We start from the raw sequence: 25517 nt of genomic DNA on the forward strand, positions 1-25517 counted from the left end.
GCATTATAAGTTGCCTAATGACAGTGCCTCCATTCTTCAGTTAGTATCCTCACCCACTCTTCGGGGTCTGCTATAGTGCCTACTTGCATCTTGGGGCTATTTTAGCCCCAACAATAGTTAACAAAATATTAATTAATATTAGTTTACTTTCACGCTTCTATGTCCTGGCTCTTCACTTCCTGCCTTTTTTTCCCCCACTTTCCTCTTTCTGTTAAAATGATAAAGTCATAGCACTCATGGGTACATCTGTATTGAAGTATGTTTTTGTTTAAAAACTATTTATTGGACTGTGGGTACAGATTTGTAGAGATGTTTACATATTTCCTCTTTAACAAATTGACCCAAGAAAAAGCTTTCTGGACATCCTAACATTGTCCAGTTCTGCTCTGCTGCATCAATAGGAAAAGAAGAATCAGATACTGGACAAGCTGAGTTTCTTTTGCTTACTGAACTCTGCAGAGGTAAGATTTTCCTTTGGGGTGTCTGTGTTTGTGATTTCTTTTTATTTTTTTGCAGTTGTAAAATACATGTGGGCATTTTCAGTGCCTACCAGCTCCTCTTACAAAATGCTTAAGTATGAAAAGGCAAGTTTGGTTTGAACATAGACTCTCACTGTCTACCAGAAGAGATAGTCTTTGTTGGTATGTAGTTATTGCAGAGAGTGTATGGAACATGATTCTTTCCAGAGTTTGTGTATTTGCTTCTTGGTTAATAAGAGTCTACCCTACCAATTCCCTTTTCTCGCTGGGGTTCTCTTCTCTTGCCTTCTCAGTGTTCATTGTTTGCTTTTTGTGAAATGTTTCCACAGATGATTTAAACTTTTAATCAAATGTTTCTTGAGCACCTTTTGTGTGCCTAAGCAGTATATTGTGTTAGGTGCTGTGGGGTTGCAGAGGATGTGACCTGTAAAGCCTATAGAATTGTGAGGTATTATGTTAAAGTATTGTGCCTGACCTTAGGGAGCTCATGGGCTGTATTGCAGAGGTAAAACAAACAGGTGACAGGTCAGGGCTGTGCTAGCCATTAGTACTATCCTGGAACCCTGAAGGTCAATATTTGATGATTTGTGTTGGAGGAATGTGATTTATCAGGGTGGGGTGGGCCAGTGTTGTGAGTGTTTATGACATGATGATGTGTATGATGGTTTGGGCATATTCTCTTGCTGGAGGACTTAAATGTGGACAAAAGTATATGTGTTTGGGGGTGGTGGTAGTGGAGGGAAAGTGGGAGGCCCAGGAGGGACCAGAACTCTCTTTGACACTTTTTCTTCCTTCTCCCATCTTTGTCTTCATCTTTGTTTTCATCATTTTCATTCACAAATCCCTCAGAAATCTTCCCCAAACACAAATTAACTAAATTCAGTGGATAGGTCATAGGATCATAGCTCTAGAGGGCTTCTGGAAGGAGCTCCAAGAATGAAGATCTGATTAGTCAGCAGTATATATTTTGGTTATCTTTTCAACCACATACCTCCTCTTTTCTTTTTGTCCCATTCCATTTTTAAAAAATCCTTTGGAATGCAATTTTTATGCCCATTTTATTATTGATTCTGATTCATTTTAAAGAATGTTTATTAAACACTGCTAGGTACAAAATATCCTGCTGAGAATGCTTTGCACTAAAAATAGCTTTATGTGATTTTAAGTTTAATTTTCTAGAATATCCGGAAGAAAAGAAATGAAAATATATGTGAAAGAGTTCCTGTTACCCTAGTATATAATATGCCTGTATCATTTCTTAATTTTCAAAAATACAAGTCATCAGTTTATAAAATATTTTATAGAATTATCATATAATTTTTGTTTTATTTATCCTTAAGTGTTCTGAAAAAGAAAAAAATGTAGGTACATATGAGAAGCAGACTTATAATTTGTTCCAGTATTGTTATTCTTAGCTAATGATGAAGACACAGGATGCATGTTAGTAGTAGGGAAAAGAAATAAAATTTGAAATAATTAGAAAAACGGTTACAGTCAGATCAATAAGTTCTTACATTTTATAAAAGAACAGAAAGTGAACAGTTTTCAGCTGTGAAGGATTCATTGCTAATCTTCTTAACAGGGAATTCACAGAATTTTATACTTAGAAGAGACATTAAACACCATCTAATCCAACTTCTACTTGAGTAGGGATGCCCCTATAACATTATTGAAGACCTAGATGGTTGGCCTAGCTTGAAGTTAGAGAGATTTTTTTCCCTTTACTGAAAGGCATGCTAAGAGTAAAGAGGACATTGTCTCAGGCCCCAGGAAAGGCTTGTCTACACATGGTGAAAATTGTTCTCACATTCCCAAATGGGCGCATTTTGAATGTGAACTGTGGACACATAGATGTTTTCCTGCCCAGCCCAGTATGTGACAATAGAACATCACCAATACCTTTTCTCAAACTTTTTTTTTAAATCGTCATCTTTATTTTGAAATGTGTCTCCTCTTCCCCTATCCAGTAAGCCATCCCAAAGAGGAAAAAAAGCATTTCAGCAAAACCAACTAGCATATCAACTGAATTTGGCAGTATATGCAGTATTCCACATCCATAGTCCTTTATCTGTGCCAAGAAGGGAGAGGGAGATGCATTTCTTCTACTTTTTTTCTGGCCCAAGCTTTTTGGTTATTTTAATAACACAGCATTTAGATTCATTTGGGGAGGGGATTCTTTTCATTTACAAATGCCTTTTAAATTGCAAACCTTTCTTTACATTTGTATAATTTTTTCTAATTCATTTTCCATCCTATTTTATTCTTGCTATGTTTCTTAACCATTCTTGAGAACACTTCCTTGGAAAGTCTCATCATGCCTCTCATTCTCAAAGATAGAAGGTCCTTTGGATTTCATCTTATGTGGGAGAAACTGGTGCTCTGAGAAGGGAAGGGGCTTCTTATGGTCCCATAGCTAGTTAGTACCAGATCTGAATCCCCTCCAGCTAGTGGAGTGCACTGCTGTTGTAAATGAGGTCGCTTAGAGCATCTATGATTTAGACTCTGAAGGAAGAACACACTTTAGAATCATTGGTCAGCACGTTTGGGATGAGTTTTCTGTGCTAGTAGAAAGGAATCTTTAACAGGCATTTTCTTAAACCGTATGTAATTGATACAGTTTGGTAAGACGTGATAGATTATGTTTTTCAATTTCTACAGAATTAGAATGATTTACATCAGTGCTTCTTAAAAAGGACTGATGATATTCATTTCCATCTGGTTTCTGTGACTCTGACCTCTTTTCCTTTAGAATGATTTTCATGCAGTTTTAATTTGCCCTTTTTCCTCCAGTGGGAGTTGTATTAGTGGATTGTATTAAGGTCAGTAAACTCTTGATTATTGGGGGTGTGTGTGTGTGTGGGGGGGGTGTGTGTGTGCATGTTTATGTGTAATAGTTGTTAGGAGAGTGTTGTATAGGGCACAGAAGGTGCAAACTCTATGGGAAGCCTAAGGAGCATCATAGCTTGGAAATGTTTGGGAACTCCTGAATTGCAAGGGCCCTCTAGAAAATTTATGTGCCCTATGCCATTATGTGATTCTCGTATTTATCTAAAGGGGAACAGGGTCTAGAGTATGGCAAGTGCCTTCTTCGGGCCTTCCATACTGTCTGGTTCATTCTCCTTATGGTTAGATCTAGAATACTGTTGAGAATAGGGTTACTTATTATGTACATCATCTATATTTTTTATTATTTTGTTTAACAATTATGCAGTTACTGAATACTTAATAAATCCATGGCTCTGTGCCATGCACTTAGGATTAGTTTTGTGTATCTGAATTCTGTCTCCCTTGAATGCCATTGTGATTGGCATAAATCCAAGCGGAAAGCTTTTATCTCTTTGTCTCCTATAATTGCTGGTGATATCTGAACCCAGTTCTTTCACTGCTTTGCCCTAATTAGACAGCTTGGATTCTTGATCTTTGTTGCCCTCTTTTGGCTGTTGTTGGCCTTTGTGAATACCTTGAGCTTAAAAGTATTTGTTTCTGTTTTTCCCCCAAAGTTACCTATGGAAATATCCATCTCCACCACCTCCCCCATTCCCAAATCATAGAATTGCTTGTCCCAAGCCTCAGGTAGTACTGTACTATTTAGTATTTTGAATAAAATGTTTTCTTTTGGCTTTTTATAATTTTTAATTTGAAATATATCCCTCCCTCATTTCAATGAACCATCCCTAAGTTTGATGTCCTCTTTCATGCTTGTTTTTCAGTAAAGTGAAATGTTTGTGTATCTTTGTCATTCTTGTGCCTTTACTTGCTTTGGTTTTCTTTACCAAACTATGGGAGTAATAATTGATGGCAGTTGGAGGAAGAAATTGGAAAAGTAAAAGCTGTCAGAAATCTACAAACTGAATAATCAGTCCCTGAGTAATCCAGAATAATAAGCTATGGTTCTATACTTGTGTCCAAAGAAATTGGGTTGGGCTTTGTGAATGGAGAAATGAGGTACATAACCAGGACTTCTGCCTTCTTTATAGCTATATTGTAATGTGGTTAAAAGGGAGTTCACAAAATATTTTATGTTGTTAAACTTTGTCCAGAATTCAGAGCCCCAGGAGCTTGAAAGTGTCATATCTGGGATAAGCCTTGCTCTTTGAAAGGGATCCCAGGTGCTAAGCTATAGATAAAGCTCAAAGCTTTGAATATTTTTTTAATAGTTGGGTAGTTGAGTTATGTTGATTCATCAAGCATTTTGTAGCATTATAGTTAACTAGAATAAGCCCGTGTCACTGTGATTTGCTTTCTAGAACAGTGCCTGTCTTGAGATACCTGTCTAAATGGTACTGGTCAGGGATGGCTCAGAGATGTAATGTTAAGTCACTGTAGCCTAATGGAGCATAGTTAATGTAGAAACAGGTTTTGTCTTCATAACTTGGCTCACTCATGGCCCAACTCCCAACTTAGTAGCACCCTGAAATTGGTTCAGTTTTTGGGAATGAGGAAAGTGCATGCCTTAAGTCCATTTTTGTTCAGTTGATTTTGTGAGGTCATGGAATCAAATCATACTAATAAAATACTAACAAATCATACTAATAAAAAGACTTTATTTTTTCAGGTAATTTTCTAATAGACAAGTTAAAGACAATAGATCATAGGTTTTAGATTTGGAAGGGGCCTTGGAAGCTCTCTAGTCCAACCTCATTTTAAGCATGTGGAAACTGAGGTTCAGAGATGTTAAATGACAGAAGCATCAGAGGATGGTTTGAACCATCAGGGGATGATGGCACATGAATTTATGGAAAGGAGAGCAAGCATTTCACATCTTAAATCTGATCCTGTGATGTGAAAGGCCTGTATAGCCCTTTTTCTGCTGCTGTACAGTTGTTTCTGTCACGTCTGACTCTTTGTGACCCCATTTGGGGTTTACTTGGTAAAGATAAACTAGAGTGGTTTGCCATTTCCTTCTCTAGCTCATTTTTATTTATGAGGAAACTGAGGCAAATAATGTTAAGTGACATAGCTATTAAGTGTCAGGATGTATTTGAACTCACAAAGAGAAGTCTTCCTGACTTCAGGCCCAGCACTCTATCCACTGTGCCACCTGCTCTTTCCACCTTGGTGCTGATAATCACAACTCATTTTATAATGCCCTTTCTTACAACGCTGTAGAGTTGGTTGTAAGATTGTTGTATCTATTTTGTAGATGGGAAAAATGAGCCTTAGGAGGGGCTAAGTACTTTCTTACATTATTATTCGGTTATTATAAATGGTATTAGGACTGTAGTCTTGTGGCTACTCTTCCCACTATACTATGCTGCCTCTGCTGGACCTGTATGTTTAAGCTATATACCTGTGCCTGATTTTCATAGTGAAATGTTTATGTACTTTTCTGGAAATTGAATGCATCCATTCCTCCCCACTCAAATGGTACATACTCTAGTTCAGGTCCTAATTACTTCTTGTCTGGGATACTTTGGTAGCTTCCTATTTCATCTCCATGCCTCAAGTCTTTCCTTTCTCCCTTTTCCTTTCCGTGAGGCAGCTAGAGGACTGGACTGAGAGGCAGGAAATTATGAGCTGAAATCCAGACTCTGGCACTTACTAGCTGCAAGCCACTTCACCTCAGTTTCCTCATCTCTAAAATGGAGGATAATAACAGCACCTACCTCTCAGCGCTGTTATGAGGGTCAAATGAGATAATATTTGTAAAGTATTTAGCATACTGCTTGGCATACAGTAAACACTATATATATGCTTTTTCCTTTTTTCCTACCACCTTCCTTCTTCCTTCCTCCAATCTATCCTCTACATGATTGACTGCCTGAGTGATATTCTCTAGTATAACTTTGACCATGTCACTCCTCTCCTCAATAAATTCTAGTAACTCCTTTTTATCTCTAAGATACAAACTCCTTTGTTTGGCATTTAAGATCCTTCACAATCTTGCTTCCTGCTGTTTTGGGCAGGCTTTTTGCATATTTCTTCCCTTCCTGAACTGTACCAGTCAGCCAACCTGGCCATTTTGGTGTTCTTCACACCTGACATTCCATCTCCCATTTCCATTTCTTTGCATAAGCTGTTCTCTGTGCCTGGAATGAACTCCCTTCTTACCTTTGTGCCTTAGAATTCCTAATTTCCTTTGAAGTTCAGCTCAAACAACCGCTTCTCCATGAGGCCTTTCCTGATGACCTGAGCTATAAGTGTCTCCCTTTTCATCCCATTACCTTATATTGTGTGTGTCGTGTCTACTTACACGTATACATGTTGTCTTCCTCAATATAATGTAAGTTCCCTCAAGGCAGGGAATGTTTCATATTTGTCTTCATATCCTTGTCACATAGTAGGTGCTTAATGAAAATTTTCGTTGATTGTTTGGTCCTACAGAAGGAAGAATGAAGTACTAACTAATAATAACCAAATTCATAAAAACAGTCCTTTGGGACATACATGAAAGTGAAGTTAGACATTTAGCTGCCCATTAGGCCCCTAGAGTGTATGAGGGAAGGGGAAGGAAGGAAAAAGGAAGAAGAAGTGTGTTATCAGCATTATTCTAGATCAACACCCCCCCCCCCTTTTTTTTTTCAAGAGCTGTAATTTTTTTCATCGGCCTAGAAAGTAGCTGTGCTTTCATAGAATTAAAGAATACTAGTTGTCTAGATTGCCGACCTCATGACTAGGAGCAGTAGCACTTTTGACTACAGAATGCTTTCTTTTGTGTTATCTTGGTTGCTACTCACACTAACCCTGTGAAGTAAGTGGTATAAGTAGTATTTTCTTCATTTTATAGATAGTAGTTTAAGATTCGGTGCAAGTAAGTGACATAATTGTAGCTTTCAACTAGGAAGAGGTTGTACTGGGATTCAAATTCAGGTCTTGGTGACCATTCTCTTTCCACTAGACTGCACAGTGGTATTGCCTCAACTAGATTATAAACTGAACTTCTGCTACCAGACTGAGCTTAGTAGGGCTTACACATAGCAGGTACTCAAGAAGTTGCTTGCTTTTTATTTACCTAGGTCTGTCATACCAGAGAAGCAAAACTGACTTTTTGCTTTCATAAGTACTCATGGGAGATCATTTTTAGCATCCTGAAAACTCCTGTAAGACACAGGAAACATTTTTAGCCAGTTTGATTGAGGTGGTTTTTTAGTTCACTGATAGAATCCTATTTTAATGAACCTTACAGTTGACATGTTGTGTCTTAACGTTGTTGAAATTGAAAACCAAGATAGAACTGGAAAAGGTAGAGATCAGCTGGTTCTGCTGCCCCATTTGTAGATGAGGAAGCTGAAGCTGAGAGGGTGTAACTTGCCTATGGTTGTACACTTAGCTATATGGGGCATTGATCTAATGCATCTGTTCCATAGGTGGATCGATATCATTACGTGACGCTAGATGAGGTTGTATAACTTGCCCAAGGTTGTAGACATAGATCTAATGTAGCTCATATAGATACATTGTATAGCTAGATAGATATCAATATATTGCTAGAGTGTATAGTTAAGCTACATTTTAAAAAATATCCAGAGGCAGATTCTGCCCTTCTACGTGTCCAGTGCTGTTCCACTTCCATGTATTGCTTATTTTATTCTCTCTGCTTCTTTCCTTTTGTCTGTTTAAATGCTGCCTGTGCTTTAAGAGTCAGCTTAAATATCCCTTCCACTGACTCCTACAGGTATTGGTGTTCCTTCCTTTTCATGTCTCACATCACACTTGGTTTGTGACTCTAGTATACTTAAAGATGATTTTGTATTAGTTTTATATCTATATGTGTGTGTGTGTATACATATATATATATATATATATATATATATATATATATATAGATGTATATGTGTGTGTATATATATATATTTGCAGTACTCTCCTGTACTAGATTGTGAGCTCCATGAGGGCAGGTACCACATCTTATTAAATCTTTCTATTTCCCCCAGTCTTAGCATTGTTATTGCCCATGTAGTAGGCATTTAATATGTATCGAAGTTAAAAGTGATTAGATAGAACTTGTAGGGCTGTAAAATAAAAAGGGAGGCAGTAAGTTATATCTGACCTCTTCATTGTCTACTATAACAATTTATGGGATTCCCATTTGCATAGCGATGTAAATTAAATTGACTGTCTTTTATAATAGGGCAACTGGTGGAATTCTTAAAGAAAGTTGAATCCAAAGGCCCTCTCTCCTGTGACACGGTTTTGAAGATATTTTATCAGACATGCAGAGCAGTACAACATATGCATAAACAGAAGCCCCCTATAATCCATCGGGATCTCAAGGTACATACAGCATTTAAAAATCAGAGATGCTGAAGATTGTTATCGAGGGAGATTATTCTTTCTCTCTGGATTTTTGAAAAAAGGTTAAATGTTTCTAGTGATGCTTTACTCATTTTCAAGGCATTGAGGAATGAAGGGATGCACAGAAATAAATATGCCAGATAACTGAAGCTTATCCTTAATAATTCTGAAATTAATTTGGTTTTTAGCTATTTTTAAAATGTATTACATGCTTCTTGTCTTCATTCTTCAGTGACTTTTGAATATAATATAAACTTTTCTTGATTACTCTGGGTCATAATTTGTAAACTTCCATAATTATATTGTACAATAATAAAGCAGTAAATCCTTTCTGGGGCTTATGAGAAGCATAGGATTATTTGTGTCTGCATTAAATGGTTCTGCCCTGCATTTATAGTTCATAGGGCTAGGGACTGTACCTGTGATTTCATGGATAGTGAGAATTCCTGAGGAGGAATCTCTATCAGTGCAGCGTGGCCCCATCTCTTCCACTTCTAGTCAAGGGAGAGCTGCCTATTGCCCTGTTAAGAGACCTGCTTTGCCCAGGGTCCCACAGTCAGAATGGGTGAGAAGGGGAACTTGAGCCCTCATCTTTCTGGTTCTGAGTCCACTTCTCAGTTCACTCCCATACTCTATAAACTCCTTGGGAGAAGGGATCTTTCCAGTCCCTGTATTTATATTCCTAATGCCCAGCACAATGACTGGAGCATAGAAAACACTTAACAGATGTTTGCTGATTGATCATTAGTTTATCTTTCATGCCTGCTCTTCAGTTTTCTGTCTGTTCTTTGAGCTGCTATTCTTTGCTTTCTTTGAAATTCTTTCCCATCTGCTTTCTTCCTGGTTGGAGCAGGCAGTTCTCTGCTGAGTCTGGGAGATAGGCTGGATGCCTGCCTACTGAGGGTCCTTTTGTGTCTTCAGGCTTCTCTTCCTCTCTCTTTCCTGCTGGGGTTTTAGCTAATTTCCTGGTCTTTAGCTCTCTCCAGATTCTCTGTTTGCCTTCCTTTGTACTAGTATGCTTTCTTTTTAGCTTTTTACTGTTTTAGAACCAAGGAATTTCTCCATTCCACATACAGCCTGTTCCTCATCAGCACCACTGTTCTCTGAATCATCTCAAAACTCCAAGTCATTTGAACTGTTTTGTGCCACCACTCCAGCTGTCTCTGCTAACACTTTATTCTTATTCACCTCTTTACCAGCAAGCACCTATTATCCACTTGTCTGTTTTTTTGGTCCCCTTAAACGAATACTCAGGCCCTCAGTCACTTTACACAATTCTAAACAGAAATGCTTAATTTTAGAATGGCAAATCTATAGGTCTCTGCTTAGTGATTTTATCAACTTTCCCATGAGGACTGTTTAGATGATACTGTAACTTGTTTGGTGGCAAGGGAGACTGGGGACAGTATTGCTGTGTATTGCATGAGAGGAGTATGGGAGCAGGCTGACATTTGCCTTTGTGAAGACCTGTATTCTTGATCCTCTGAATACTGCCTTTTGAAAGAAATTTTGTCTTTAAATGGGCCTGGGATGTGCAAAATGTGACCAAGTTTCTCACATGTTTTTGTATTTCTAAGTCTGATAGTATTTTTATTGTGAGGAAGGTACAAAAGACTTTAAATTCAGGTATTGGAAGCTAATTGAAGAAAATTTTAATTGTACATTTTAGCTAGAACCTGAAGTATGTTTACATTCTGTGTTTAATTTTTTTGTGTACCTCTCTGTAGTTCATGATAGATGTGACTGCTGGCTGTGGGAACAGCAGCACATGAACCATATGGTCATTTCCCATGTAATTTTGGTAGCTGTCACCTTAAGCTTTTTAACCTCTTTAAAATGGAGCGAGAGTATTTGAGGAAGAGCCATGTTGGAGAGATTTTAGATGAATTTTACTGAATCATATTTCACGTTCCTCTAAATCTCAGTGTTTTGTATAGTGGTCAGATGTGGCTATTTCCTAGATCACCTGAGACCCTTTCTCCCCTATATCCGGGGTATTTCCTCAAGGATGTGTAGGTGGATTTGTATCTTGTCCCAGTTTTCTCCTGGCAAGGAGTTTTTCTTTTGTCTTCTCCTCCCTTACAGAGCATGAAGAAGTAGTATCAGATCTTCCCTTTTCCCTCTCTTCTTACTCAGCAGAGCTAAGCCTTCAGATAGTTTAGGTTCATTCGCCTTTTGCTCAGTCCTAGAGGCCATCATTTGGGGAGAGAGATCTCCTTTTTTCCTGATGTCCCTCAAAGACTATTTTTTGCTCCTGCTTTCTCAGTCCATCATCTTGCTCTCCCACACTGGGAGAGGGAGTCACGATAAAATTTCCACGAGTTCAGGACTGAGATGGATTTTTTTTTCCTAACTCGAGGTATGCTTGTGGAAGAGAGGAGATTTATTTAGCGGGTGGAGGGGGGAGGAGAACGTATCTAAAAATTGGGACAGAAGCAACTCTTATTTTAGGGAGAAGGAAATTTTTAGCGTCATCATAAAGAGTCGCTCTAGAGTATCTGTTTTCAACAGCTACGGTCCATTTGGCACTTTAGTCAAGCTTTTTGTTTCCTCTCGGGTGAAAGAAATGAAATTTGATAAAATTCCAGGGATCCGGCTTGTTGCCTTCTTTTCCCTCTTGACTCTTTTCTCTGCCATGGCAACATTTAGTAGCTACACAGCTTGTAGTCCTGCTTTGTGTGGCCGGTCTTCCCCCTTGTTCACATGCTCCACCTTGGGGTGGCGGATTGTCTCTCAGTGGCTTTCCAAATTTTTCTATAAATGTTAGCTGTTACTATTCTTCTTTATATGTGCTCTTGGTCAGCAGCTAGACCTAGAGCAGGGCTGTCTGAGGGGAATGAGGCAAAGATGGCTTCACAGATGTCAGCAATATAGCACAATTATTTTAAAAAGTTGGTATACTTAAGTTACAATTCATTTATCATTTCTAATTTCATAAGTACTTAAGATATTTATAAAAATTTGCAGGTTGAAAATATGCTGATTAGTAACCAGGGAACAATTAAACTGTGTGATTTTGGCAGTGCTACAACCGTGTCACATTATCCTGACTACAGCTGGACTGCTCAGAAGAGAGCAATGGTTGAAGAAGAGGTAAGAAATTATAATAGAATCTTAATGATTGGTCCATTGACAAATAGAGGAAGAAAGGTTGCATGGAAGAAATTATTTGTAATAGTTTCTTATTGCCTTAGTTGCCCATTCTACCCGAACAGTGATTTGAACAATTTCATATGGAATTAACCCAAATATGACTACAGAATTATGGGGCTGCCATTTTAACAAATGTAACCCATGATTATGAATGTTTAGAAGGGGAAACTCTGATAACAGAGCTAACCTGTCTTCATTGAGAATAGGTCATGCCATACTAAACTTATTTACTGTTTGACAGTGTTACTAACCGGATAGATAAGGAGAAAGTTGAAGATATGATTTTCCTGGATTTTAGTAAACCATTTGATATAATCTTTCATGCTATTAAGATTAAATGAATTTGGAACTAGTAGACTGAATAGTAGTCATTAATTATTTGATGTCCTCGTGAAGAAAGAGCAATAGACTGCCCCTGGTACCTGTGTTGTTAAACATTTTTATCAGTAATATAGAGAAAGGCATGGGTGACTTGCCTGATAGATTTGTAGATGACCCAAAGCTAAAAGGGATAGTTAATATCTGGGATGACAGAGTCAAGATCCAAAAAGATCTTGACAGGATAGAACATTAAACTGGAGTGAATCAAATAAAATTTAATAATGATAAATGTAAAGCTTTAAACTTGAGTTCAGAAAATTGACTTCAGAAGTACAAGAATGGGGGATGTATTGCTAGAAAGCAGTTTGAGAAAGATTTGGTGGTTTCCTTGTACTGTTAAGTCACGAAAGCTGATTTGTTTTCTGGGTTCATTAAGAAAGGCAGAGGGCCCAGGAATAAGGACAGAAAGGCAGTGGAGTCCAGAGGGACTCATGGTGAAATGGGTTGCCACCCACCTCTACAGAGAGGCAGTGGACTCGGTGCAGATTGAGACTTTTTTTGGGACATGCCTAATGTGGAGATCTGTTTTGCTTGACAAAACAGGTTTGTATAATTTTTTTAGCTTTTGTTTTTTTTTTCAATTCCATGTAAAAAAATTTTAACATTTGTTCTTTAAAATTTTGGGTTCCAAATTCTCTCCTCCCGTCCCCCCCATTGAGAGGGCAAGTAATTTGATATAGGTTACACATGTGCAGTTATGCAAAACATATTTCCATATTGTAAAAGAAAACACAGACCAAAAAAAAAACCAACCCCAAGAAAAATTTAAAAAGTTAAAAAAAAAAGCACGCTTTGATCTGCATTCAGACTTTTATCAGTTCTTTCTCTGGAGGTAGATAGCATTTTTCATCGTGAGTCCTTTATTTGTATTGGATCCTTGTATCGTTGAGACTAGATAATACCACAATTTTCAATACCTTTTCTCTATTGTTTATCTCCAGCTAATCTTGTATATATCTTGTTTGTATGAATACTGTTGCATATTGTCTCTCCTGTTAGATTGTGAGTTTTTGAGAGCAGCCCCTTTTTTTGCCTTTGTTTGGATCTGAAGCACTTGGCACAGTGCCTGGCATATAGTAGGAGCTCAATAATTGCTTGTTGACTGATTGACCATCTCAGCTGTCGAGTTCACAGTGAGAATTTTGTTTTATAGTAATAGTAGTAGAATCTTCTAGCAACGAGTGGTTTGGCATTATTGCAAGGACTGCACATTACAAATGTAGTCTAGCTTGAGCTCTTCCAATGCCAGTGTTTATTCTCATTTTGCTTATTTGTGACTAGTGATCATAGGTACCTGGAGTAGGTGTACCCTAAATTGTCAGGTTTATAAAAGACTATAGCTCCCTTTGACCACCTAGGTGCAAAGCCCCGTAGGCTCTAGCTGCCTTGGGCTATTCTGAATTCTTTCATTTGCTTTGAACCAATTTTTGATTTTCTGGGTTGTGATTACATGTGACTTCATTTTCTAGAACTAAAAGAGGATGGGGCCTCACAGGTGGTAGTGAGGGAGAAGTCTGTTTCCTGTCTTTTTTGGGGGGGATGCTATTAATATACCCTGTAATTGGATTAGCAGTGTATGTGGCTGTTTTTCTGTTCCTTGAGATCTAGAACTGCTCTAATATGTGAGAGATCTGAGGTAGGTAGCCTAATATGTAGAGTGTATGTGTAATGAGAACAGATTCTACCTACTAAAATCACCATTATTATTGAAGCCTTTAGTTTGTTCTGTTTAGTCAAATGGTTTTAGAACTACTGAACAACAGAGCAAACACACTTGGGTCTTACACTTTCTGTCAGTGATATGACATGGCCTGGATGGTCACAAACTATAAAAATGGACATTTCTTTAATGTTTAAAATTATCTCTTTTAATCCCCCAACATTCTTAGGTGGGTAGATAGTACGAGCTTTATTACCATAGCATTTTTAGTTAAGGAAGCAGGCTTTGAGAACTTAACCAACTCAAAAAGCCAAATATACCTGAAAGTACTTGAAGACAGCTAGGTGGTGCAGTGGAGAGAGTGCCAGGCCTGGAGTCAGGAAGACCTGAGTTCACATGTGGTCTCAGACACTTCCTAGCTGTGTGACCCTGGGCAAGTCACTCAACCCTTTTTGCCTCAGTTTCCTCATCGTAAAATGAGCTGGAGAAGGAGATGGCAAATTACTCCAATATCTTTGCCAAGAAAATCCCAAATGAGGTCACAAGAGTCAGACATGACTGAAATGACCCAACAACAAAAATTTGAAGAAGAGTTATTCTCTTAAATATTTTAAAGTAGAACACCATTGCTACAAAACCTTTGTTCATAAATCATGTACAGCAACCTGAATCCTCTTCTCATTCTGAAGGACATTAAAGTTAATAAGATCTTATTATACTTGTTAGCAGTAATTTAATGAATGCTAATTTTAATTTATGTGAGTTCAGGAGCTTGAAATGAATTGCTAAAAATACACTTTTTGATTTATTTCTAGGTTTCATTCATTATCTTTTCCATACATACTAGTAGTTTATTCTAAACCTTCCCTGTTTAAATGAACTTAGCCACATTAATAAAGTAAAGCCCAGATTTGGTCAGTGGAAAGTTGTCCTCTACTCCAACTTTCAGAGGTTGGCAGTTGCACATTTTTTATCTGCCCTCTATTTCAGCAAAGGCAGTGAAGTATAGTAGAGAGACACTGGTTTTAGAGACAGGAGCCTGAGCTCAGGTTTGGGCTTAGACCCCTGTTAACTTTGTGACCCGGGGCAAAGTATTGCCCCTCTGTAAGCCTCAGTTCCTAATTTGTAAAGTGATGATAATATTTGTACTACCTTCCTATTAAGAGTGATGGAAGCTACCCCAGTGTATTGCAGTAGTCTAGGCCTGAGGTTCACAGACGCAAATTCAGACAGAATAGTACTTGAGTGTTTATAGAATTCACTTTGGTGTTTATTTTTATTATAAACTTTAAAATAAAATGATTATAAAGATTGATGATCCTGTAGTGAAAAATAATAGTCCAAGCCTGAACATGAACAAAGAAAGATCTGGGCTAATTGGAAAATTAGAAACTCCCTAGGCTAACGATTGCTTCATTGTGTTAGGGTCATCTTTTAGAAATTAAGATGTTATTTTGTGTCTAATTTTACCTATGAAGAATGAAATGTTTGAATTTGTCCATAGATCACAAGGAATACAACACCGATGTACAGGACACCAGAAATAATAGATTTATACTCAAACTTTCCAATTGGTGAAAAGCAGGATATCTGGGTAAGAACAGCTGTTCCTTCCATGTGAATGGGTGTCCTAAAGGTAGCACTAGAATAATTTTGATTTTTGTGTTCCCATGACATTTGAGTTGTTATAAAGCAGCTGCATGTTTCCCCGTATCCATGTGACTGCACAGATGGGGATGACATTCGGAGTTGTATCCCAGAGCCCTATGGCTCTGCTTTCGTCTCTAGGATCTGCTGTCTGTGATTGGTAGGAGATCATTAACTGTTTATGGCCAGGGCACATTGCTGGATCTGGGATATGTCTGGCAGCACCACCAGACAGACCCTTAAGGATCTATAGGCCATCATAAGTTTTGAACATTAGAATGTTCCACAAATAATAATTTGAATTCCAGGAGATTGGTAGGACCATCAACAGAAATGGAATTTGGCCTTATTTCTGATTTCTGTGTATCATAGTGTATTAATACACACACACACACACACACACACACACACACACGCACGCACGCATGCACACACGTGTATACACGTTATACACTCTCTTTAAATGCTGAATTTTAATGAAAAAAAAACTTGAAAGTGAAGGTTTCATAGTATTCCTTCAGTCAACTGGATCAAGACAAAGAGTTCTACATCATTTTGCACAGGTGTGGTTGGACTCCAGTTCTATTTCTTAAAAACTGTCAGTATCCCTTATGTCAGTTAGGGCTAATTCTTTGGCTACAATTAGCATCTGTGACAAGGGCCTCTACCAGCTTGAGGTCTCACTGAGCTTTTCAGTGAAAATGTTCTTTCTACAGCTGCTTCTTTTGGAATACATTTTTACTGAGGTCAAGCCTTGGTCAGTTTGGCTCTTTGCTCAGTTTTATATATATGAAAGCTTGTGGAATAGAGATATGTGGTCCAGTGTTCTGATGATGGTCTGTTACCATGTAGGAATGACTTTTTCTTTTTTATGATTTAGACTTTGAGAACCATGATCATGGTAAAGTAAATTATCCAAGGCCATAACCATGTTCCTTAAAGATGGAAACATAGGAAAGTCATTCTTACATTTCAAGAGTAACTGTCATCAGAATATGTCATCAGCATCTTTCTGCTCCTTAAGTTTCCATCTATATTATGAACAAAAGGTAGTCTTCAAGAAATGTCTAAATATTGCATCAAGCTCAGTTACCTTCAGCTTTGGAAGTTAAAAATCCTTGAGGGGGAGGCCTGTATTTTATCATCAGAAGGAAGCCCATGTAATTTGCCTGCCATTTGTCAGTTCCAAGAGGCACTAAGATATAGTGAAAATAGCTCTGGGCCTAGAGTCACAGAGCCCCAGGTTTGAATTTTAGCTGTGTATGACATTAGATCTTTGGGCATTGGCAAGTAGTTTAACTTGTGAGCTTCCATTTCCTCCTCTGTAAAGTGGGGACAATCTCTAAGTACAGAAACTTGACAGATTGAGACTTTTAAGTAATCAAATTAGCAGCCTTCCTAACTGCCCTTGTACTTTGGTAGACACATTAGTTTTATGTTTATAATTAGTTAAACTCAAAAGAAAAGTATTTTATTGAATGGTGATTACCAACTAGAAAGGTCACCTGAAAGGAGTGGGTGGTGAGATCTGTTGTGTGCTAGAATAATGTGTGCAGTCAGAAAAATATTCACATTCCTTTTCTAGACTGATATTTGAATAGGCCTAGTTTACTAATTGTACTTTAGCTTTTGTGCACTAGTGATCTTCTTTCTGTTTCCCCTAATTTTTATAGGCCTTGGGCTGTATCCTATACCTGTTGTGCTTCAGGCAACATCCTTTTGAAGATGGAGCAAAACTTCGGATAGTTAATGGAAAATACTCAATTCCACCAAATGACACAGCATACACAGTTTTTCATGATCTCATTCGTAAGTTGAAAAATCTAAATTTACAAGAACCATTGAGAGGGACTCCAGAGAAAAGGCAAAAGTCAGGTTGGTTAAGTCTTCGTGGGCATTACTTGGAAGCCACAAGTTTTCTGATGCCACAGTCAAGGAGTTTGGGAGCCTTTGTTACCCCACTGCTCCAATAGGCTTTTTTTGTGCCTTTTGTCACAAAAAGGATTGTGGGATGAAGGAGTTAGTAGAGGAAATAGCCACAGATGAGGCAATAAGTTTGTAGGAGAGCATGGAATAGCTAGTTTGAGCCTTCCTGTTACCCACTTCATTTGGAAAATCCATAGAATTATAGTGGGTACCAATACTCCTAACAATTAGTATAGCAGCTCATTTCAGCCCTCTCCTGGGTGTGTCAGAATGCTCCCTAAGGATTTCATAGTGTGGACCCAACTCTTAAAGGTTCTAAGACCAGAGCCATTCCTTAAAGGATCAGAAAGGATTTCATTGTTGGTGGAATTGTAAACTGATCCAACCATTCTGGAGAGTAATTTGGAATTATGCCCAAAGGGCTATAAAAATGTGCATACTCTTTGACCCAGCAATACCACTTCTAGGGCTGTATTCCAAAGAGATCATAAAAATGGGAAAAGGACCCACATGTACAAAAATATTTATAGCAGCTCTTTTTGTGGTGGCCAAGAACTGGAAATTGAGGGGATGCCCATCTAGGAAGTGGCTGAACAAGTTGTGGTATATGAATGTAATGGAACACTATTGACACTATAAGAAATGATGAGCAGATGGACTTCAGAAAAACCTGGAAAGACTTATATGAACTGATGCTGAGTGAAGTGACCAGAACCAGGAGAACATTGTACACACTAACAGCCATAGTGTTTAGTGACTGACTTTGATAGACTTAGATCTTCTCAGCAATCCAAGGACCTAAAACAGTTCCAAAAGATTCATGATGGAAAATGCCATCCACATCCAGAAAAAAGAAATATGGAGTCTGAATGCAGATTGAGGCAACTATTTTCTTTTTTTTGTTTTGTTTTATGTTTTTCTTTCTCATGGTTCCTCCCATTCATTCTGATTCTTCTATATAACATGACTAACATGAAAATATATTTAATAGGAATGTATATGTAGAGCCTATATCAGATTGCATGCTGTCTTGGGGAGGGGGAGGGAAGGGAGAGGGAAAAAATTTAACACTTATGGAAATGGATGTTGAAAACTAAAAATAAATAAGTTATTTTTAAAAAAAGGATGAGAAAGATTTCAGTAGATGGAGATTGGAGAGGAAGTGGGCAGATGGTGTAAATGCTCAATCCTATGACATGGCAGAATGACCTTATGAATGTTGAGTTGTCTGGTTGGGCTGGAATATAGGCTGTAGAGTCATAGAGCCTAGCCCTAGAAGCAATCACAAAGAATTTCCTTCTACAGTATCCTTGACTGGTGTCCTCTCTGTAAAAACCTCCAGTGATGAGAAACTCTGTCTCTAGAAGTAGTTTATTCTGCTGATGAACACTTATAATTATTAATCATTTTTTCCTTGATTGAGCTGAAATCTGCATGTCTTAGCCCCAACCCCTATTCTCTTCCACTTACTGGGTCTTGATACCCTATGGGACCAACCAGAGCCAATCTTGTCCATGTTCTTGTGCTTCTGGACTTGGCTGTTGAAGTAACTTGCCTCCAGTCTCTCCCCTTTCTAACTCATCCCTCACACCAAGTCTAACTAAATTTCACTATGCACAGGTCCAAATATGTAACTTCCATAACTAAAAAGCCTTCACTGATTTCCTCATGCCTCCCAAATAAAATAAAGCACACTCCTTGGCCCAGCATTCAGGCCTATTCTCAACTTGGCCCCATCCTGCATTTCTAAGTTTATTTAACTCTATTCCCTTTTACTGACTCATGCCCTGAATGAGTGCAGATCCTCTCCCTCCTGCCACGTCTTCCCCTCACTGGAATTTTTCCCTTCAAGATGTAAACACTTTAATGAAGCCTTTCCTTTTCCTCCCAACTCACTGACTTTTTCCTCTTTAGATTTCTTAAAATACTTTGCCTGAACTTCTTATCACAACCTCCTTTTTATCATACTTATTCATGTAAATTTCTTATTTCCCCAGGAGATTAATTCTGCTCGTGTTGTCATTTTTCTTTTTTGCCCTGTACTCAGGACCCTGCCTATAGTAGGTGTTTAATAATGGGTGGATTGGTAGAACTTTTTTGAGATGGATGGGAAAGCTGCTGTTAACTGATTGGATGTGGTGGGAGGGGAAGGGGATTAGGAAGTGGGTAGATTCTTGAATGACTCCAAGGTTCCCTGGGAGAATGGTGGGGCCATCAACAGATAAAGGAAAGTTATATGGGAGGGCCTCAGGTATCATCAATAAAAAATGAGCTGAAATTCCACTAAGGAATTAATTTAGCCTTAAGGAACAATTCAACTAATCTGGCTAGTTCAGATTCCATAGTTTCTGAAGCATCCAGCCTGTTCATTCAAGACATTTTTTTTGATCACGTGATATTCTGTTGGTAGTCTGAAGTTATCATTATAACCTGGTAATGATTCCATCATGAATGAGTTACTATAGTTTTTTAGAGCAGCACAAGGTAAGGAGTCATTTTTACAATGCACATCTACTGTAGGTCTTCATATTTACTTTGGAACATGAAAGTAATTCTTTTCTTTTTCGTGATGATGGTGGAGAATGAGAGGCTAAACTCTTTTTTTCTGTAGATTGGAGGGGGCACTTTCTTTCTCTCCACTTGTTTCTTCTCCCCTCTGCCTGACTCAGTTTCCTGTATTTGTGCTCACCCAGCTACAACCAAGCAAGTTATTATGAAGGCTAATGGGTGAGAGGAGAATCAACAACTTGTTTATCTGCATATAGATTTTTTGGAAACACTGGGCATTTTGATCCAGAGCAACTTCGGTTACCAGCCTATAACTGGATCATTCCCTGATCGTTTGACCTTAAAGATCTTAATAGTAGGGATTTTTTCAGCTACCCTACGCTGCTAGATGCCCTGGCTTCTGTTTCTGTGGTCATTTGTGGGGTAGAAAGGAAGCAGGCTGAGCAAACTGGCACTATTTACCACTGCCTTGCCATTGCCTGGTCCTGCTCTTTCTGCCAGTTTGGCCTTTTAAGACCTGTAGAGCAGAGAACTGGGGAAGGGTTCAAAGTTATCTTTTCTCTATTCTGTGACTTCCACATGGAGGAAGAGGATTAGCTGGGGGCATTATTACCTAGGAAGGTCGTGGCATCTTCAGTTACTGTTTAGATTCCCATTCTGGGGTATTTCAGGTATACTTTTGTCTGAAGGCAGGAGGATAGACTTGACATCTCTGATTATCAGGTCTGATTGAGGAAATTTGCTGGTTTCAAAGTTGTTTTCACTGTTCAACTAGTAGAAGGGGTCTGTTAGGAAATAATTTCTGCTATGTAGACAGTATATAGCTTTATTCGCTAGCTGTTAGTATGAGTTTTTTATTCTGAATTTTATTAAGTTTCATGTAGCAGCACAGTCTCTCTTGGAACTTTTCTGTAAGCATTACGTTGAGAGGAGACCATGCATTAGCGGGGAGTTGTAGGGAGGGGTAGGAATGAGAATAGCATAATGTGCTTGGTCTGTCTTCACTACCTTCTTTCTCTCCACCCCCGCCCCCCAAACCAAACCAACGACACACACCACAAGTCCTCCACAAAGTATATGCACGTGCATAGTTTCTGATATGACCTCTTATTCGGAGGAAAAACGCTCTAGTTCAGTATCTTTGTATCTTTGAAGGGCATGCATTGTTTTTAATTCAGTGTTTAATTCTTTTTAAAAAAATTCAATGAGGCAGCTGGTTGGATAGCAAGCTAGAGTTGGAGTCAAGAAGAAAGCCTAAGTTCAAATTGGGCTTCATCATTCACTTTCTATCAGTGTGACCCTTACTTAATCTCTCTGTGTCAGTTTCCTCATTTGCAAAATGGGGATATAGCAGCACCTGTCTCCCAGGGTTGTTATGAGGATAAAATGGAGTAACACACAGGGCTTTGTAAACCCTAAAGGTTCATGTAAATGCTCCTGGTATTATTATCAACTGAAATGCTTTCCATTTTAACAGGCTTTATTGTCTTGATGACCTCTACATTGCCATTGCTCCATCAATGTTACTGAATTGCTTTTAAATGAATAAAAATTCTGGTCTTTGTGGGACCATCTCCTGAATACATGTTCAGGTTTAGGTTTTTCTCTTGCTTTTTTGGGTTGATAATAATTGCTAGCTTCATTTGACCTGTTCTGATACATTTTCAGGACTGATATAACTAAAACATACTTCTGTTTTAAGGCTCCACATTGAAGGTGAACCCAGAAGAAAGGTTGTCCATCACAGAACTTGTGAATCAGCTACAGGAGATAGCAGCTGCTAGAAATGTGAATCCGAAGTCACCTATCACAGAGGTAAGGGAAAGGGTTTTATACTGTTTCAGTGAGTGGTCTTTCTTAAGATGGTAATGGAAATTCAAAGTGGTGCTTCAGTTTATATATGCAACTTTCCAGATAAGAAGACGAATTTCATATTCAGCTGCCCCATCTAGCCCACTGCCGCAGTGTTAGCCTTTCACATTCTTGACTGTTGCCTTCTGTCCTTGGAAAAACAAACTGAGCTGTGATGGAGGGTTAGGACAGTTCCAGCCATGGCTTGGGAAATGATGACGTGCTGTGGGGTGGGGATGAGCATCTTATAACCCAAGCTTATTGATCACCCTACGTGCCTTTTAGTGATGGAGTTGGGCATGCTACCTGCCGATTTGCCTCTTTTCCCTTGTGACTTACAAGGGGTTGCCTTAACTTTAAAAAGTTCCATATGCAGCTGTAGAAGTGAACCTGGCCCTTGTCTCTTTGTAAGAGTTTGGTTTAGTGGTGCTGAGGCCAAGGGCAAGCCAGGCCTTGACCTGCAAACTTTGGTGATGGAGTCGGAGGACTGAGGCAAGCCCTTGTGTTATCCTTTAATCTAAGGAGTGGCCCTCAGAGAGATTTGGTTGGTCCTTGAGCTCCTCTGGTTTGAGGACTCCCTTATGGCTGAGCTCTGAAGAGCCGGGCCTAAAGTGATCAAATGCTTGGCAGCTCTCTGATTCCCTCATGTCTTTGTGTCATTAGGACTAGTGGGAGTAGAACACATCTTAATTGTTCTTTTGTTCTTCACGAGGCTCTTGGGGGGCTGTTCCATTTAGTCAGCCTCTTATCCATCCAAAGAAACTTGTTCATCCTGTGTGGATAAAACATGAATCTTTCTGGTGATCTTGTGGCTCAATGGATAGAGTGCTGACCTAGAGACAGGAAGACCTGAGTTCAGATTTGGTCCCAGACACTTACTAATTTTGTAACTCTAGGTGAGTCATTTCACCTCTGTCTGCCTCAGTTCCCTCAACAGTAAACTGGGGATAATAATAGCATCTACCTCACAGGGTTATTGTGAGACTCAGATGAGATAATATGTGTAAAAGCACTTGGCTGGCACATAGTAAGGACTATATAAATCCTTATTTCCTTTTCTGTTCCCTCCCCTCCATTCTTCTTACCTATCTGTTTTCTGATTCACTGGAGACATACTTGCACTCAGGAGTATCTCTAGGAAAGGTCATTACTGAGGTTTATCAGAAGGAAACATCTATGACAGCCCCTACTGTTGTCCCTGAAAGAATAATCCTAGTAGATGTGTGGTGGGCCCCTGTCAAACTGTGGGTTTGGCAGCCAGCTTCTGGAAATTGATGCTTTTGATCCTCAGTCTTGTCTTTGCTTTTTTGTTACACATTTCCCTTGGAGCTCACACGATTGGAACCTCAATGATCTAGGCAGGTTTGCTTGTGAAGGATGTAAGCTGCCTTTATGAAAACATTGGAAGCAACAGGTCTGTGAATAGAATATATTCCCCGGGTTTCTTGTCTGGTGTCAACAAGTATGTCCATCTGTTGTAGAGAACCTAGGCTTGATCAGGCAGATGCTGATTAACAGCATCTTGAATTTTCTTAGTATTTCATATGTTTCAGAGCCCCTTCGCATAAGAATTCCATAGCACACCATCCCTTTAATTCAGGATTCGTTGGTTCATAGGCTTAAAGCTCAAAAGGACGGCAAGGGCCATTTAATCAGATCTCCTTGTTGTACAGGGAAGGAAACAGGCCCAGAGGGTGTAGAGGCTTGGCCATGGTCACACAGCAATGCCAGAGCCAAGTTCTGAACACCCACCTTCTGATTCCAAAGCTACTACTCTTTCTCTGGTGTGCAAATAAAGAAACTGAAGCTCTGGAAGGTTGTTCTTTGCTGTCAAGATCACCTATATCTAGACCTAGAACCCGTGTGTTCTAACTCCCAGTCTAGGACTCTTGGCTCTGTACTCAGCTCTCCATATGTCTGTTATGTACAGGTCTTCATGTTGGTTCTGATTCTCTTTCCATCTCTTTATGCTGCCCCAGTATTTGAATTCAGGGGGCCTCTGATGTTTGAAAATGACGCATATGGTTTTGGGTCTCTGCCCTAGGTTCTCAGCCTCTTAACTGCTTGTGTTATTACCTCATACTTTTCTTCTGAAAGTCTGAGTTTATTGTACTAAACCTTAAGATTCATCCCATTTCCTTGCTTGTCCAGTTCCATGTGCCAGACTTAATAAAATAAGTTTTGATTAATGAGCTCCTAGAATGTGGAATCTGAAGGGACTAGAAATCTCCTTTAAGGGTTCTTGCCTTTTTTTGAGGCACACCTTGGCCCCCCTCTGGCACACAGATCTGAATGATACTGTTAAATGCATAAAATAAAATGCCAATTACACTAAAAGAGTTATGGAAATATTAAAAACAATGGCGAGGCTCTAGGTTAAGATCCCCTGATATAGTTGGATTCCCTCATTTTTCAGATGAGAAGGCTAAGCCCCCTGAGGGGGAAGTGACAAGGCCATGTGGCTGCTAAGTGGCATAGACTACTGAGTCTAACTGTGGTCTCCTATCTCCACACCCAGCCTCGTCCCCTACTGTAGGGTCACCTTTGTGAGTGGCAGTGCTAGAATGTCTACATATGGCACTCATGACGTTTCTGTAGCGCTTTAGAGTTGACAGATACTCCAGCAAGACAGGGACTATCATGTAGTCTATTTGTTGAACAGAGGAGGGACCTAGCAGGAACCAGGTTCTGACGGCCCAGGCTGCTAGTCCTTCCACTGTGACATTTTGTCTTTATGTGATCTGATGCACTGGCTGTTTAAGTTTCTGTTATGCAGTGTTGATGACACAGTGTGACATCATGAAGGTTCAAGACTCCAGACTACTCTTACCTTGTTTTGGGTGGCTAAGGCAGGCTGCTAACATCACTGACTGTCCTTGGCTAGGGTTTTACTACATCTCCATCAGATAGAGATTCTTTAATCACTGGTAGCAGTCAGTACCAGGGCTGTTCCTTCATGAAGATCTTGAATTGTGTAGATTTCTCTGGATTTTAGTTGTTTTGGTTGTCTGGATTATGATTTCAAAAATCTTTGGCTATAAACCTTGTGCAGGATAGTTTATAGTCTCTCTGTGTTTTCTGTCAGAGCACTGAAAGGTTGATAATGTTGAAACATCTCAAAAACTGTTATTGAAGTAATTTTCTGATCATTAAGAAACAAAACCAAAGAAATACAGATTAAAAAAAACCCAAAAAGAAAGCTTAACATTAGGATTCCATTTTGTGATTTGTTTTGGAATGAACTAAAAGTATTTTTTGCATTTGTTACTAACAGATTATTACCTGATCTGATTTGGATCTTTTTGGATCCTAACCTGGTCATTTACTACTTTACCTTTGTGATATGCTTGCCATCTATGCCTTATCCACATCATTTTATGCAAAAAATATTAAGTAGCATAGAAGCAAACGGACCCTGGGGTGCTCTGCTGGAGACCTCCTCTCGAGGTAGCGTTGAACCATTAATAATTCCTTTTTGGTTCCAGTCGCTTGATCATTCCCAATCTCTATCCTTGGGTTATTGTCTTGTCTGCAGCTCTTGATGAGAGGTGTTGTCAAGACCTCTGCTAAAATCACCAACATACTCCTTGTTCACTTTAACCTGAGCTTCAAAGTGACTCTCCCTGGTTCACTCCAGACCCCAGGGTGCCTGGCTCCTCCTCATTTATTCCCTCCTC

General features: G+C 39.0%; 1 protein-coding gene across 2 annotated transcripts in view; it reads left to right on the forward strand.

The window, feature by feature from the left end:
- GAK (cyclin G associated kinase) overlaps positions 1–25517 on the forward strand; it is a 131359-nt gene that overhangs the window by 22213 nt on the left and 83629 nt on the right. For both annotated transcript variants that reach the window (XM_036765549.1, XM_036765548.1), the window contains exons 4-9: positions 347–461; positions 8551–8693; positions 11682–11807; positions 15413–15502; positions 17229–17364; positions 21692–21804. In XM_036765549.1, coding sequence (XP_036621444.1) covers positions 347–461; positions 8551–8693; positions 11682–11807; positions 15413–15502; positions 17229–17364; positions 21692–21804 — 723 coding nt within the window. The remainder of the gene's footprint in view (positions 1–346; positions 462–8550; positions 8694–11681; positions 11808–15412; positions 15503–17228; positions 17365–21691; positions 21805–25517) is intronic.

Source organism: Trichosurus vulpecula, chromosome 6, assembly GCF_011100635.1.
Source record: "Trichosurus vulpecula isolate mTriVul1 chromosome 6, mTriVul1.pri, whole genome shotgun sequence".
Lineage (NCBI taxonomy): Eukaryota > Metazoa > Chordata > Mammalia > Diprotodontia > Phalangeridae > Trichosurus > Trichosurus vulpecula.